General features: G+C 46.0%; 8 protein-coding genes across 8 annotated transcripts; 4 read left to right on the top strand and 4 right to left on the bottom strand.

The window, feature by feature from the left end:
• Positions 1-327: 327 nt before the first annotated feature.
• Positions 328-977, top strand: FOIG_07450 (uncharacterized protein; the record flags this gene model as incomplete). Its single annotated transcript, XM_031207025.1, has 2 exons — positions 328-701; positions 752-977. The coding sequence occupies 2 exons, from the start codon at positions 328-330 to the stop codon at positions 975-977; spliced, it is 600 nt and encodes a 199-aa protein (XP_031062558.1).
• A 988-nt stretch (positions 978-1,965) lies between these two features.
• FOIG_07449 (uncharacterized protein) lies at positions 1,966-2,985 on the top strand. The gene has a single exon (XM_031207024.1). It carries the CDS (start codon positions 2,197-2,199, stop codon positions 2,704-2,706), a length of 510 nt encoding a protein of 169 aa, XP_031062557.1. The 5' UTR covers positions 1,966-2,196; the 3' UTR covers positions 2,707-2,985.
• FOIG_07448 (uncharacterized protein) lies at positions 2,869-3,345 on the bottom strand (the record flags this gene model as incomplete). Its single annotated transcript, XM_031207023.1, has 1 exon — positions 2,869-3,345. One exon carries the CDS (start codon positions 3,343-3,345, stop codon positions 2,869-2,871), a length of 477 nt encoding a protein of 158 aa, XP_031062556.1.
• Positions 3,346-3,631: 286 nt separating this feature from the next.
• Positions 3,632-5,136, bottom strand: FOIG_07447 (uncharacterized protein). The gene is made up of 5 exons (XM_031207022.1): positions 4,880-5,136; positions 4,784-4,820; positions 4,664-4,731; positions 4,234-4,610; positions 3,632-4,173 (listed from the first exon to the last, which is right to left on the bottom strand). The coding sequence occupies exons 1-5, from the start codon at positions 5,051-5,053 to the stop codon at positions 3,831-3,833; spliced, it is 999 nt and encodes a 332-aa protein (XP_031062555.1). The 5' UTR covers positions 5,054-5,136; the 3' UTR covers positions 3,632-3,830.
• Positions 5,137-6,098: 962 nt separating this feature from the next.
• FOIG_07446 (uncharacterized protein) lies at positions 6,099-7,007 on the top strand (the record flags this gene model as incomplete). The annotated part of the gene is made up of 1 exon (XM_031207021.1): positions 6,099-7,007. Exon 1 carries the CDS (start codon positions 6,243-6,245, stop codon positions 7,005-7,007), a length of 765 nt encoding a protein of 254 aa, XP_031062554.1. The 5' UTR covers positions 6,099-6,242.
• A 685-nt stretch (positions 7,008-7,692) lies between these two features.
• FOIG_07445 (uncharacterized protein) lies at positions 7,693-9,319 on the bottom strand (the record flags this gene model as incomplete). The annotated part of the gene is made up of 3 exons (XM_031207020.1): positions 7,693-7,704; positions 7,746-8,122; positions 8,176-9,319. 3 exons carry the CDS (start codon positions 9,317-9,319, stop codon positions 7,693-7,695), a joined length of 1,533 nt encoding a protein of 510 aa, XP_031062553.1.
• Positions 9,320-10,369: 1,050 nt separating this feature from the next.
• On the bottom strand, positions 10,370-11,391 carry FOIG_07444 (uncharacterized protein; the record flags this gene model as incomplete). The annotated part of the gene is made up of 2 exons (XM_031207019.1): positions 10,370-11,217; positions 11,274-11,391. 2 exons carry the CDS (start codon positions 11,389-11,391, stop codon positions 10,370-10,372), a joined length of 966 nt encoding a protein of 321 aa, XP_031062552.1.
• Positions 11,392-11,884: 493 nt separating this feature from the next.
• On the top strand, positions 11,885-14,143 carry FOIG_07443 (uncharacterized protein; the record flags this gene model as incomplete). Its single annotated transcript, XM_031207018.1, has 9 exons — positions 11,885-11,958; positions 12,034-12,602; positions 12,657-12,697; positions 12,756-12,822; positions 12,885-13,131; positions 13,184-13,286; positions 13,354-13,448; positions 13,499-13,751; positions 13,808-14,143. 9 exons carry the CDS (start codon positions 11,885-11,887, stop codon positions 14,141-14,143), a joined length of 1,785 nt encoding a protein of 594 aa, XP_031062551.1.
• Between the last annotated feature and the right edge of the window lie 1,213 nt (positions 14,144-15,356).

The raw sequence follows: 15,356 nt of genomic DNA, 5'->3' as shown, positions 1-15,356 counted from the left end.
TTGGCTCTAATCTGATAGCGTCTCGATAGCGTCCAACTAGTTTGGTACAAAACACGAAGTCAGGTCTAGCCATTTCAATAGTCTTTCAGCCGCCCCTGACTAGAGGTTTCCATTGCAGCCGAGGACGTCTAAAAAGGAAACGCTCGACTACAATATGCGTGATAAAGCCGCTGAGTAGTGCAGCCTGCTTTCATGTATTTATCTCTTCGTTCTCCTCGATTGTAAACTCTAGACTTTTGACATCGTTACATCGTTTTCTCTTGTTTTGAACCCGGGGCATATACACTCCTTTAATCTCAATTATCAACACCTGTCGTTAAACTCGAAATGATCCGCAACACTCTCGTTTTTGCTGCACTAGCAGCCACTGCCGTTGCCGGACCTTGCAAACCCAATAGTCCTTCCACCGAGCTTCTGTCGACCACGATCGGGTCGACCGAGACGTCCTATTATGAGACTTCCGTCACCGAAGCAACATCCTCTGCAGCCGTCACTGAGACCACAGACGTAGTCCCTTCCATTGCCAGCTCGGATGCGACCACCACAGCCAAAGTCACCACTACCTCAGGCTCCGAGTCAACAACAACTTCAGCAGATGTCTGTGTGCAAAGCCTTACCGCACAGAATGGCGAGCCTCCGCTAGCAGATCGGGAGGCTGACTGCCACGACTTCAACATAGTCACAATCAGCTCGTACGAAGTGTAGGTAACGTCCATATCAATTAGAAGAAAACCAGCTGACAACTCTCTAGGACTCAAACAGTTTACAAGCGGGGCAGCGTCATAATCATCCCTACAAATGCAATTGCCCGTCGTGCCGAGGGCGATGCGGCAACGACTATCCTGCCGACTGGCACCCCAGCTTATGCTACGTACTGCGATGATCCAGCAGCGTACTATGAGGCTTGCTCTGAGCTTGGCGTCACTGCGTTCACAACTACTATTCCGGAGCCCACGACTACTACCATTTACACTTAATAGATTCTGTAGAGCCTGTAGGTCTATGCCAGGCTCTTAAATTAACTAATTAGCTTATTAGTGTAAGATAATATAACAGGTTTAACAGAAATGCGAAAGAAAAAAAAATAGCCTTTAGTAAATAGGGATAGCTTCCTAGGCCCACAGGCTGTACTGAATCTATTGAGTTATACGGTACTAATTAAATGCCTGTGGCTTGAGTAAGGCTGTATGGCTCAGCTTTGAGTTATATAATAATGAACTTTATTTCACATAATAATCTTTTATATATATATTTATCGCCCCTGCAAAGCGGTAGGGAGGTCACTATAACCTGGATTATACTTTTACTAGACTGTGCTCCTTTCTTTAAATCTTATTTCACTCTTAGCACGAGAGCGAAGAGGAGGTAGTGTAATTTAGACTTCGAGAAGGATCTGTCCAAGACGAGAAACTCGAGTCCAAACTTGTTTATTTGGTAGATTGGTAATAGGGTATAATGCTTGCTAAGCATGTCACCGCAATCTGGAGACTAAATATATAGTCTGGGTCGTGCTATTCAAGATGCGAGTATCACTTCCTGGGCGCACTGCTTCCCTGTCCCATCTGCAATGCTGTATACAAGTTATATCTCGGCGTTGGCAGCTGTGCAAAGCCAATCCCAGCAGAATAGCCTGCCGTCAGTTGGCAGAGAAAACACTATACCCACAATACCCCTCACGCCAAGCCAGCTTCTCTTAACCAACATCCTTTCTTTTCTCACCGTCACTTGCCCTCATTCCAAGTTTAGCCTATATCAATGCTTCGGGTCGCCTGCCTGCTAACTTTATTCTGACGACAGTATGCCAGCCATTTGTATACCGGGATTCAACCCGCCCGACTAACGTGACATCCGACGCGTTCTCGACTCTATGCCAAGCGTGTCTTCTGCATCACCCCATACAGCAAGGGGCATGGCTTAAATTGGCACTTTTTAGCGATCAAGGGCCTACCAACAACACAAACTCTCTACGGGGGCATATGCCTGCAAGGTTTTCATCTGTTGGATAAATGCTTGGTCACAAGATGCACATTTTCCTACCCTCATTGCCCTCCACTTTTTGACATTCTACTGTATTTTTCTTAAAGCGTTGACTGTAGCTAGACTTGACCAGTTCTGCAATAAGTTTACTTACGGCCTATCCTGTTCTCGTTATCTCTACTACCTAGGTCCTCGTCGGTGCCCATCTTATAGTACACAATGCGTTCAGCTCTCCTACTCTCTCCTCTTGGCTGCGCCTTCTTCCACGCCATTCATGCATTCGAGTTTACTGGCCCCGACTCGGCTCAGAAACTTGATCTCACTCAACCTATTACAATCACGTGGGATGCCAACAATGGATCATTGAGCGAACCGAAGGCCCGCGCACTCGATCTCTGGTTCTATGCCCTTCCCAGAGATGATAGCGGCCGGCTTGGCTGGGAACTTGACACCGATCTCCCGCTCTCGGCGGGCTTATACAAGTGGAACCCTGACACAGTCGTCAAAAGTCTCAAGGACAAGGACGTCTCGATCTCACCAGACGCGGTGCACGCCTTTGAGGCCAGGCTGCTCGACAATTCTGGGAGTAAACTATCAACAGTCGAGAGCGACAAGTACGCCGTTGAAGGCTTTGATTTCATCCGAAATAGTGCTGGAAATGGGGCGCAAGCCGGGTTTTATACAGTTGCTGTAGCTCTTAGTATTGCCGGGCTGGTGCTTCTCCGATAGAAGTTTGCTGGAGGGGGAAGTAGTCGCGGGGCTTGGTTTAGGATGCAACAGTATAGACCAGAGAACAGTCATAAGTTGGATTCAGACACGAGAAGTAGTACAGGCTTGATGTCTATTGTGACAGGTAGTCATATCCCATGGGGATATAATAAGGCCAAACTATTAATCAACAGTTGCCAGTAATGACAACACCAACCCAGTCTCAATTAATCCCACTCCAGCTAGAACTAGAATAGGAACCTCTCTGGTAGTTCGATCCGGATCATTGACAGCTTCGCAATATGCAACACCACTTACTTCACCTAGTATACTGCCAACCTCCATCAGAATAGCTGCTGTCCGGTTGGAACTAGCAGAATCATGACTCAGCTCATAGAGATGACCCGTAGTGGCGAACAACCCCCAGTACCCAACAACAACATTAACCAAGGCCCCCATGCCGCGTTTATCGAGAGCAGGAAAGCCTCTGTTGGTTCCATCAGCTTTCACGTACTTCTTGAGAATACGACCGGCCACAACCTTCACAGCAATGTTCCTATAATGCATAGCCTTGAGAACCTCGTTTGATATGGGATCTTGGGTTACAGCGAATCCAGCAATAATGTGACAAGCGATATGCAAATAATTTAGAATTGACATGGGCCCACTGAATGAGTTCTGCTTGCTCTCTAAAGAACCATCAGCCTCAAGAGGGATAACGAATACATTCAGGAGATCAACGGTACCTCCGATGCTGTGCAAGCAGAGGTAAATACTCTTCTTCGTTGAAGCACTAATTTCTTTAGGCGCTGATCAGAGGTATGAAGCGGCGCGCGAGTAATAGGAAAGCTCTTCTTGGGGAGGCGGCTGGCCCAGAATGGTTTTGGAGTGTATGCCAGCTATCGGCATTGATGAGGGCATTCACATCGTCGTTGTCGGGGAATGGGGCGCTGTCATGGGCGATCTTGTACACGACTTGATAAGCAACAGCGGCTATCCAGCAGAAGAGATCTAACAGAGAAGGCTCGCCTATACCGAGATCACTGAGTATATCGGAAATGATTGGAATGTGAAACTTTGTGTCGAGAAGGGTAGAGACCATATGTATTATGCAAGTGGAAAGACAAAGTAAAAAGAACCGTTTGCTATTTCGATACTGGTTCAACCAGTTCATTCTGGCTCCCATCCAGACTGACCATCAGGTTGCTATTTTGGATAAACTCCTTTTGCCCAGCACCGACACTCGAATGAGCATTAGCCTCCTTGTCTCCTTCGCCGCCAGTCATTTGTGGGTGAGTACCGCCTACAGTGGCACGACTCATGAAGGATTTGACGCGGAGAGCTAAGGGCTTGAAGAATGGCAGGCAGGAGCAAGAAATTGCAGACGTCAACTCGCCGAGAGACCAGAGCGCAGGGGTGACATTCCACCAGGTCATGTCGGCGTCCATCTTGAGCCATCGCATCCGCGCGATGGAAATGCCCACAGTCCTATTTGCTTTCTGTTAGTGACTTCCACTGATGGGTTTTGTTTCTTATTGCTTAACTCACAGGAATCCAAGACTAAAGACGAATAACAAGTAGGCTTTCTGTCGACGTGGCAACTGGAGTCGCCACAGAGCTGGAATTGGCAGCGTGAGGATGAACAGGTCGCCGATCGAGTTGAAAACGCCATTGAACCACCACATTATGGTTATGTGTGGGACGCACTGCGCGTCAACGTTTGGGTCCCAGACGCCTGCAAGAGGAATGCACATAACAAAGACAAGGATGCAAACGCCGCTGCCCCAGAGCACAATCAGTACCATTGCTCCAATGCAGTAAGGCCGTAGTTTGGAGGCGGAGAGGAGCCGGTAGTAGTTGATTAGAAATGACATTTTGATAAAGAATAGGGATAGCATGTAGAAGAATACGGACACCCAAAAACACTGTGTTGGAGGTTAGATGGGACTTTGCTTGGAGGAATACGGCCTGCGCTTACCCTTAGGTAGAGAATCTGATTTTTACTAGAAACCGTAGAAATATGCCTCCCAAGACCAAATCGAGTCACTGATGCTGGTTAATTGTTGTTTTCTGATGATAGGGTTGTAGTGGGACAAACTTGATGTTATTGCAGTACCACAAGCTATCATGGTCAACTTGCGAAAAATGTTAGTACTGGCACTTTTATTTCCTTCGGCGAGTTCCGTCAACCTACCAAAGACGCGATAGCGGCCATGTCGTCCAGTCTAAACTGCTTCACCATGGCTCGGCTTGCGACGCGCAACACGACCATAAGCGTGGATGTGGCCAAGAGAAAGGTGGCGACGCCAATAACCATGGACACTTTGCTATCATCAGAATCCCGAAGGACCGACTCGTTGCCGGTCATGACGTTTCAATCACGTAACGTAAACGCGGCGGATCGCCAAAAGATGCGTGCTGATGCGGGAGGACGATCCGGCCAAAACGGACAGGGAGCTTGGAAATAAAGAACGGGGCCAAGTGGGATTATGGGGAAGTCAGAGGATTTACCCGAGCTGTCGGGGCCTCGACTGGGACAGCCCCCTATGAGAACTCAAATTAGGGCTGACGAATTCGCCATGCACTGATTGGAATGCTGAGGCGTGGCTACTGGTCTAGTCATTGGCTTGGAAACGCCACATTTTCCCCCAATGCTTGAGTAGGACGCTGCGGGCAATAATCAAATCCCTGGTAGAAAAGGAAGACCATGGCCATGGGAGAAGATTGGAGCATATTAACAGCCAAAAGTAGAAATAATAACACGAAACCCTTTGATTTGACAGACAACAATTCAGCTGGTGAGTGTAAGGGGCTGAACACTTGGGGAAGTTGGCCATTAAGCACGTCCGCCAGACAACAACAAAAGCAAAAACACCGCAATCTAAGGGAAGCAAGACAACAAACTCGTGTATGATCACAGTGGGTCCATTAAAGGCAGTATTAAAGGAATATCATATCCAAGACTTATGCAACGTGACCGTTTCCTATCTGCGCAGCTATAGGCCATTTATTGCATCTCATCATAAGCATTGCTTTAGTATCGGGTAGGCAGTGATGGAAGTTCTATAATTCGCCCCACTACTGAGCCATCACGATTTGACTACCAAAGTCCGGACGGCGTTAACACGGAAAGTCTGGGAATTAAATTTGTCATCAATGCTGACTCAGTACCATTGGTCCAGGCTCAGAATGTGGATTTGCAAGCAGCCCCAGCAGCCACAGTGGCTAGTGCAGAGTACTGACAAATGGCGTTTTACTCAGCTGGGAAAAGTTCCAAGAACCTTCTCGATGCTTCGAGCAAGATCATGGCAATTCGATATGGTGAGTAACAGCTTGCGCAAGAACGCGCTGCCTAAATGTGAATTGTAAAATATAGATGTATAAATGAATCACTTTCGACATCTTTGGTGAATTTTTTTATTATCAGATTTCAATATCTTCACTACTCATTCAAAAACAAAGCCCAGAAACACAAATCGCCTCCGCTCAGCCAATCAAAAGCCTGAACCATTATACCATATACCTTTTACAACTCACAACCAAAACACATCAACACAATGGCATTCTTCCTTCCCCAGACCTTCTACCATATCCAGGCTCCCCAGAACCCACTCTATCATCTCCTCAGGGAACTCGACCAGTCCGTTCAGCAGCCCCAGCAGCCCCAGCGAAAGCGCCAATGCCAGCCTCAACAGAAGAGCCGCGCTCAGGCTTCCTGCCCTGCCTATCGGGTGAACAGCCGCCCATGGGAACCCCGGTTTGAGGCCCACGAGACGGAAGACTCCTTCGTTCTCTACGGCGAGCTCCCAGGCATGAACAAAGAGCACGTCACTGTCGAGTTCCCTGAGCCTCGCAAGCTTGTTGTTAGTGGCAAGGTTGAGCGATTCACAGAATCCCCCAAGGCAGCTGAAACAACCACTGAGCAGACCGCTGCCTCCCCGGTCATTGAGTCAGACAACGAAGACACCCGAAGCAGAAGCTCTTACCAGGCCACCGTCGAGGACGATGTCGATGACGACGAATTTGAGGTCTTGAGCCACACATCAGAGAAGTCGAAGACCATGAGCCAGCCAGAGTCTGAGACACTCAGCGAGAAGGCCCAGGAGAAGCAGCCCGAGCAGCCCGAGCAGCCCGAGCAGCCCGAGCAGCCCGAGCAGCCTGAAGAGCCAAGACGCTCTGGCTATAGCAAGGAGTTCTCGCGCTACTTCACTTTCCCGACTTATATCAACCACGATGCGGTCACTGCCGACCTCAAGGATGGGCTCCTGACCATAGTAGTTCCCAAGGCTACTCCTAAGTCCCAACGCATCATGATCAACTAAAGGTCGGATATTACTTTATGGGTTTCACGGGATGGCTTTGTTATAGATATATTAAAGGATTTATTTATTCCAACTTGCTACTTAGTTAATTTACTTATTTTCTTTCCAATGATTAGCTGCTTGCATTATTAAGAAGTGAATAATATAAAATATGAAAGTAATCTCCAGACTACTATGACGATACTGTCGTAATATTACAGGGGCCGCTAGCATAGCCAATCTCATGACTCCCCGGATAGTTGTTGACTCCCTTTCCTGCCAAATAATTGCATCGATAGCAACCCTGTCGCTATGCAAATCGGCCTCGGCAGATGATACGCATTTCGTCTTCTTGAAGAACTTCAAGAAATAGAAACGAGCCCCAATAAGTGGAATGCCGATGTAGGTAGTGATGAAGCTGTTGGCATTCCAAGGGGTAAATATGCAGAAGCCACTGAGCACGATGATGACGCCGAAATAAAGCATTAAGGTATAAGCCAGATAGTGTTAGAACGGCGCTTTGAAGACGACGGATGACTTATTTATTCCCTATGCCTTAAGAGCGCTGTGAAACCTGATATAGATGAGACAGATAGAGAACCAGGTGAAGAGCAATGACAGCGTAGTAGGGGTTTGGAATAACTTATATCCTATAACATAACAGAACTAAAACATCCAAACAATACATTCATCAATGACCGTTAAACTATCGCCCTGTCTACTAACTCGAAAAAAACAAGGCTGCAGTATAAATCTTACATTCCTGGTTGACTGGGGACTTCGTTGTGACACTTGCATTGTGTTCTGATCAAATGGCACATTGGATCGACCAGACAGCGGCCAACCAATGAAATACTTAGTCGTTTGACCAGACAGGCTGAAGTCAAACCTGATAGCTTTTGTGACCAGTGCCCGCAAGTCCCGCCGATATGTGTCGGATTTGTACATCACGCCGGCAGAACGGCAGGCAAAGAATAGATCTTCTAGCTCTTGGACTACAGGATGAACCCGTTGGCAGTGATGTTCAGACGTTCGAAGTGTTTCTATCAGATTGGCTGTAAGAGCACCCCACTGATGGAACAGAGGAGTAAACTGTTCGGAATTTTTCTGCCTTTGGTCTTGCTGAAGTTCATTAACTACTGATGTGTTAGCTCTGCCCTTGACCTCTAAGACTAATGCTTATGCTCACGTAATATTCTCAGGCTCCTTTGATACGCGCCAGCCCAGAGCATGGGACTATTGTCCCTGACGCCCCCAAACACCGCCCTGCAGAGGCCATGCCAAACAGCCGCCTCAACCATAGCAAGACCTGACCGCTTCCCCCCCACGACTTGTTGATAGGTCGGGGTAATCTTTCGAAGCCAATCCCCGTTCTCTTTCCCCCAAGCCTCAAGTTTGTTAGTGCTCACGTTCTTAAAGTGGTTATCCACAAAATTCCTCACGTCAAAGGCCAGGTTCCGCCACTCGTTGCGGAGCTCGGTGTCTGGCTGACTAAGAGGCATCCCAGGAACAAGATTGGCACTCTTGCTTGCGGCTTCGCTGGTGCGGTTTCTCCAGTAGGCAAGGTCTTTCTGGCGCTGTTGCCGCTCGGCTTCCAATTGCTGAGAAAGAGACTCTTTTTGGGCGATGAGGTCGTTGATAACCCCCAGTTGCTCTTTGAGAGCCATCGCTAGATCGTTCTGCCCGTAAGAGATGTTCTCATCACGAGATGCAGCCATGACCTGGGTTTGGTGAGCTGGTGAAGCAGGCTGGAGTTCCTCGGATTGTTCGAATTGAAAATCCTTTGGTGTACAAACTCTATTGACATCAGGACTCTCAGTTGGTAGCTCGGATGAAGGGCTTTGAACGCTTGGTGTTATCTGGAAATTGTCCTGGGGGTCTTGGCCATCGACAGGGAATGTATGTGCAGTGCCATTTGGTTGAGTGGCAAGTTGGCTTGGTTCCCAAACGGGGGACCTGGGACTTCGTGGTCCATTGGGTACGTTTAGTTCGACTGACTTCTGAATTGAGTTGATAGATCCTCTCCCAGGACTCTCAGGGTTCTTGACTGCATTGTTCATAGATGGTTGCTGTGTTAACGACGAGAACTTATTTTTGAGACGCTGATATACGCCCTGAGAAGATGGTCTTTTCACAAGATCGTCGATGGTTTTTTCTGCTTCCGACATCTCCACAGAGCGACGCCTGGAGTGATTTGAATGTCTTGAAGATCTGGAATTGCTCCTATGAGGCTTTTCTGATCCTGGACTGTAGGAGGGCTCGGGAGGCCGGCCTGCCTTGGTGATGGGTGGGCGGTTGGCAGGTTCTCGTTCAGCGTGATAGGAACGCTTCATAGTCAACAGGGGCAAGAATTGTCTTTTGGCTGTGAAGACAGAATGTTTAGTGCTACTCTTGACTTAGACTCCGGGAAAGGGAGGGAAGCTCTTGAGGGGCAGAGGGTGAAGAGGGAGAACGTACAGTTCCTCGAATTGAAGAGCAAGGCTGCACTGCCGATTACATTGCCACAAGTACTGCCTGGACTGAGGCTCTGCGCCCCTACAATACATCGAGCTCACTAAGTCTGGTCTTTAAGAGAGCCTTGTGAGGGCGCTGGTTCGCAATTCTACTGCCCTGCAGGATGGCCAAGACATGCATATACGAGCTGTTCGTTTGCGCTTAACTGAAATTTAATTTTCCACTAGACTTGGGGCTAAATGACAGCCTGATTTGTCGTTCTGCAGAAGTCTTGGTTTCGCAGCCTGATTCTATACAGTGTACTTACTATACTATTACTGCCGAACAGTGTAAGGATTGAATGCGCCAGAAAGAAGATGAGCTGGCATTAGCCTTCAGCACAGGGACAGTAATTCTTTCCCTTGAGTCAAGGTCTGTTGCAATCTTTAGACGATATATGAAGCCATCACACAAAGAATCCCAACCAACTCAACCTTTTAGAAGGCAGTATGCACATAGCCTGATAAGTTTCCCAATTTAAACATAATGATAAGCTTTTGTAATAACTCAATCAACGGCCTTATTGGCAGGCTTATTATGAGCTAATCTATAATCACAGTCAAGTCTCAGGACGGATGACCCCGCGAGTCGCACAGCCATTGTGATCGTCAAGCGCCCTGGGCTTAGCTGAAAACATGGGTATCCTGTATCGGTGTTCGAATGACAGCCCCCACGCACCCGCCACTCAGCCGCCACTCAGCCGCCATCCAATATTCGCACCCTGGCATGCATGGAACTGTCACTCCTGACATCTGAAATTATACCCTTCAACTCAACTGGCTACTCTAAGTTGAAAGCTTTAGAAAAGAGGCACAGAAATGTAAAACGTATCTATAACATAATAGCGTGATAAGGCTTCTGGGCGTAATCCACCGCTTAACTGCCTAGCCCTATATGAACAGCCCAACTACAAACAATGTGATGTTGAGAGCCACTCCGATTGCCACCGGAGCTTTCCCGCCATGTTCCTTCAGAGCCTGTTTCATTCGCTGTCGCATTGGAGCACCAGGTCGAATACTCATGCGATCCACCGAACTGCTTATAGCATCCAAAACCTGCTCAGTTGACTTGATCTCACTTTTCAGCCGCTTTGTCTCCACTTTGGAAGCCGGCTTCAATTTCTGTTGCTGGCTCAATTCGTCCCGTAGGTTGCACAGCTTGAGTTGGTAAGCATCATGATCTTCTCTCAGCTGTTGAACCAGGGTCATGCCCGTGGCCGTTTCTAAAATTGACCGGTTCTCATCCACGATTTCTTTCTGGATGTCGAGGACCACGCTCTGCTGATCTGCCAGCTGATAAATAAGAGGATAGGCAGATCTTGGTGTCCCGTTGAATTGGGCGACGATAGACCCGTTGTCTATCATGGAGCTCCAGAAGCTGGTTACAAGTTCTTGCTCGCGCTGTACAGCACGCTGGTGGTCCTCTGGGCGGAGAATATTCCACATCGTCGTAACCAGAATGACGTTAGTCATGGCATTATCTCCAGCAATCTTTCTGAGGATTTGGATGTGCTGTAGCGAAGCGTCGGTAACCTTGTTATCCGTGATTTTGTGGAGGTACAAAATCCCCCGAAGAGGCAAGCCAGACAGATGCTGAGCGGCAAGGTAGTCCGTGATTTCGCCAACGATTTCTGCCTGAGAGCGAAACGTATCAGCAAAACCCGGTGTATCAACCACAGTTATACTGCGCTTCTCATCCTCGTCGAGGATGATATGAACAGCCTGGCATTTCTGTGTCTCTGTAAACGCGGTCAGTTTCGATACCAGAGACAGTGAAATGAGGGGTAATGTGTACCTGAACACAGGGAGTGTCCTTCAGCAACAGATTCGCTTTTAAGCTGGTTCAAGAAATAGCTTTTTCCAGCCCCTGTGACTCCCATAACTAGAATAACGCCATCGCTTTTGTTGTCCATGATGAGTTTAGCCAGTTGTAAATCTTGATTGTTATGGTTAATATTTCTCTCGCAAGGCTGGCACAAGACGATTTAAAATAAGCATGCCTCTATTTGAGCGCTGAACGAAATCAGGCTGTGGGTGAATTGGCTCCCTCTCAACGCCATGTCATCCAACTTAGCAGGATTCTGCATTTTCAGGCTGTGTAGAAATATGCGGGCAAGGCAAGGCAATATCACACCGCATGCGAACGCCTCAGCGCCTGGTCTCAGTTATGTGAGTGGGGAAGCAGACTGCCTGACAAGGCGTCCGCAGCTGGACGAATTTGGTGATTTGAGAGTTGCCTTAGGCTGACTTTGAGAAGACACAAGGTAAATCCAGGTTCGCAGTGAGAATGCAGACTACTTCTCATATACCCATCCCAGTCTTCTCTTACCCAAACCGTCAGTCGTAGAGAACTTGAGTGTTCCCTTGTCTGTTTGGAGGCCAGCCCCTGCTGTCATCTAACGCACTATGCATTCTTACCAGACACATCCTGATGACTATTCGCCAAAGTTTGTTGCCATTGGCATCGATTTCGGAACGACGTGAGTGAGCCAAAATTTCACACAACTGTTCCCTGTTGATCGCAAGTGACTAACCCAAGTACTTATATAATGCAGTTACTCGGGCGTTTCTTGGGCACGATCTACCAATCCCAAAGAAGTCAATTCTATCACTGGTTGGGCATCTGAGGATCATCGCAACCAGAATGAAGTTCAAGTGCCAACTCTTTATGACATTGATTCAGGCAAATGGGGTTTTGAAATCACGCCTGATATGAAGCCTATGAAGTGGTTTAAGCTCCTGCTACTGAAGAACGAAGACATCGCCAAAGAAGAGATTCGCAATGCAACCCAACTCCAACAGGCTAGAGACATCTTGTCCAGCTCCCGGAAGAGACTTACGGCAGTACAGGTCGTCGGCTACTACCTGAAGAACGTGTGGGATCACACCTATACAGCTCTCAAGTCCATGCTGGATGTAGACAATCTACCCCTGCGTGTTGCCATTACCATCCCCGCCATCTGGCCCGCCTATGCACAGAGTGCGATGAGGGAGGCTGCCAAGATTGCGGGAATCACGAAGTACAGAGACATTGGAGAAACGACTCTCATACTCGTACAAGAGCCCGAGGCTGCCGCGTTGGCGAGTCTGTTCCAAAGAAACTCTTCTCCGGAGATACAAGTACGTATAGCCACCTCAGTCCAATCTGTTGGTTCACGCTGACTATAAGTACAGCAAGATGAATCGTTTGTTGTTTGTGACGCGGGCGGCGGTACCGTAGTATGACACCAAGTCCTCTGTTCTATCGGTGCTTATTTGAAACTAATATATTCATCAGGATGTCATCAGCTATAAAGTTGTCTCTGAACGCCCCTTCAAACTGGAAGAGTGCGTCCCAGGAACAGGTGAGTGGTACTTATTAGGTACAATGGCTTTCGGATATTTGGTATCTAACATAGCTGCATAGGAAAGCTGGCTGGCGCTTTCCAGATTGACCAAGCATTTGAATCCTACGTCCGTGGTAAGGCTAAGCTGAAGATCAGTGCTCTCAAGGACTTTGATTACAATCAGTTTATTTTGCGGGAGTGGGAACTCGGCGCAAAAAGAAGTTTCAGTATTTCTAACGCTCAAGAAAACTATCACCTACACCCACCAAGTAAAGCCTATGGCAGGCTTGCTCGGCTCAGACACAAAGACACCCTGATCATCAGCAAGTATGCTTTTCTCATCACAAGGAAATGACAAGATACTAACATGTCTGAAAAGTGAGGAAATGACGGGGTTCTTCAACAGATCTCTTACAGGCATTCGGACTCTGGTTGGGAATCAATGCAAAGAGGTCGAAGAAGAAACAGGGAAACCGCCAAAGGTAGTATACAAATATCCGTTAGGAAGCGAGACCAAGGTCCAGATGAACTAACTTGTTGGTGTTCCAGAAAATCCTCCTCGTTGGGGGTTTGGGTAGCTCAGAGTACGTCTATGACAAGTTGACTGAAATCTTCTCCAACAAGGTCCTCAGACCAAGCGATGGGTAAGACATCTCCATTTGATACAATCTATGTGTTAATCAAAGCTGTGAAGATGGTCCGCTGTCGCTCGAGGTGCGGTTCTACGGCTGCTACAGGAGAACATTTCGTCTCAGCCAGTCCATTCACCAGAAGATCAAGAAGTTCTCAGAATTCTACCAGATGTTATCTCTCGACGATCAAGGTACCACTATGGAATTGTGGTCAGCACCTCCATCAAAGGTTTAGATCTTGACCCTGAGGATGTAATTACTATTAATCCAGAAGGATTCGAGAGAGTGTCAAGAATGAGGTGGTATTTGCTCAAGGTACGACAGCGAATTGTTTCGAACGTATGCAAGTCCTCGTACTAAAACCATCACAGGGTGAAAAGATCGAGAAGAAATCGCGGATTCCTTTCTTCTACAGCCACTATTACCGTTCTCAAGATATCCCCGAAAAGTGCGCCTTTAAAATCGTATACAGCGCTGAGGATCCAGCACCAAAGAGATCAAACTCTGCCGTGTTGAGCTTGTGTCGGATTGAGTGTGACTGGGACAAGCCTATCACCGAGTGGCAACCAGTAGGGGATCCATCGGAGGGATGGAGAAAGCACAATGATCTTGAGCTTACTATGGGATTGCAAGGTGAGCCGAAGTGGGAGGTTCGTGTTGGGTCTAATAAGCGTGAACATAAATTCAATATCGAGTATGCTAGTTAGTGAGCGTGACGGTTGGGTTTTAAATTGTGGATAAACTAAGCCTTGCTAATTTTATTATTGGCAGAATGCGTAGGGCATGGTACTAAGCATTATTAACATATTACGTCTCTTAATAGTAGATTTAATATATATTAGGCTTAATTAATATAAAGACATTTTTTTAATAATTAGTAAGCTAGAATTTATAAAAGCGCTAATAAATATAGTTTATATACTAGGGGTAGTTATAAAATACTTATAAGGGTTATTAAGTGATTATAAGGGTTACTAGTGTTTCTAGTATATCTATTATAGCTAGGTCTTAGTAGTTATAGACAGAATCTCTTAGCTTATAGAAATTATAAGTAATTAGTAAAAAGTATAGGATTTATATAATATAACTGCTAGAACTATAATAAAAAGCATAAGGATATTATATTATTAAAATACTAAATTAGTTTTAGTAAATATAATAAAGTACTTATTATTAAATATAGCTTTATATAAAAGGTTTTATATTTAAATTCTTATAATTAACTACTATAATTATACTTTAAACTTAGTTTTAAAATTATACCTTTTTAACCTATAGGTTGGGTAGGGAGGGGTGACCTATAGGTTAAAGAGGGAAAGTAATTATCTTTCTTACTAATTATACTAACGTGGTTAATAAGCAAGCGCTCCAGATAAGCAAGCGCTCCAAAAATCCCTTAACCTTATATCTAACTATCTAATTAATTAGTTCTTAACCACTTAATATATCACAGTCCTTAAATAAAGCTAGAATCCTTCTTGCCCTTTAGGCCCTTTAAAATAACCTAAAATTAAGTCTTTAATATGCCGCAGATATCTATGAAGTTAGCCGCTTTACTTTATATTATTGCTAAAATAGCATTTAATTATAATGCGATTCTATCCCGAATTCATAGAGACTATTTAATCTAGAGGAGCAGATAATAGTCTAATTTATCTTTAATTTAGATTTGCAGGGATTTCCCTTATAATTATATTTTATAAAAGAAATAGCTAATTCTCTGCTTATAGACTATAATATATTACCTATTAGTAAGTGCTAGGCTTATAACTTTATAAAGTAATAACTAAAGCTAAAGATATATTTATTTCAGAGATATAACTATTAAAGAGCTAAATATAAAGATCTAACTATTATTTGCAATTAGTTTAGGCTTATATAGAATATAATTACAAAGTATAATATCTAATTAGATAATAT

The sequence above is a fragment of the Fusarium odoratissimum genome (assembly GCF_000260195.1).
Source record: "Fusarium odoratissimum NRRL 54006 unplaced genomic scaffold supercont1.11, whole genome shotgun sequence".
Taxonomy (NCBI): Eukaryota; Fungi; Ascomycota; class Sordariomycetes; order Hypocreales; family Nectriaceae; genus Fusarium; species Fusarium odoratissimum.
This window is presented reverse-complemented; position numbering and strand designations above follow the sequence as displayed.

Bases quoted from the DNA above. Each gene is read 5' to 3' on its own strand.
- FOIG_07449 (XM_031207024.1), top strand. From the start codon at position 2,197: ATGCGTTCAGCTCTCCTACTCTCTCCTCTTGGCTGCGCCTTCTTCCAC.
- FOIG_07447 (XM_031207022.1), bottom strand. From the start codon at position 5,053: ATGACCGGCAACGAGTCGGTCCTTCGGGATTCTGATGATAGCAAAGTG. The intron at 4,821-4,879 runs GTAGGTTGACGG...ATTTTTCGCAAG, and splicing joins TGGCCGCTATCGCGTCTTTG to TTGACCATGATAGCTTGTGG. The intron at 4,174-4,233 runs GTGAGTTAAGCA...GAAAGCAAATAG, and splicing joins GTCTTTAGTCTTGGATTCCT to GACTGTGGGCATTTCCATCG.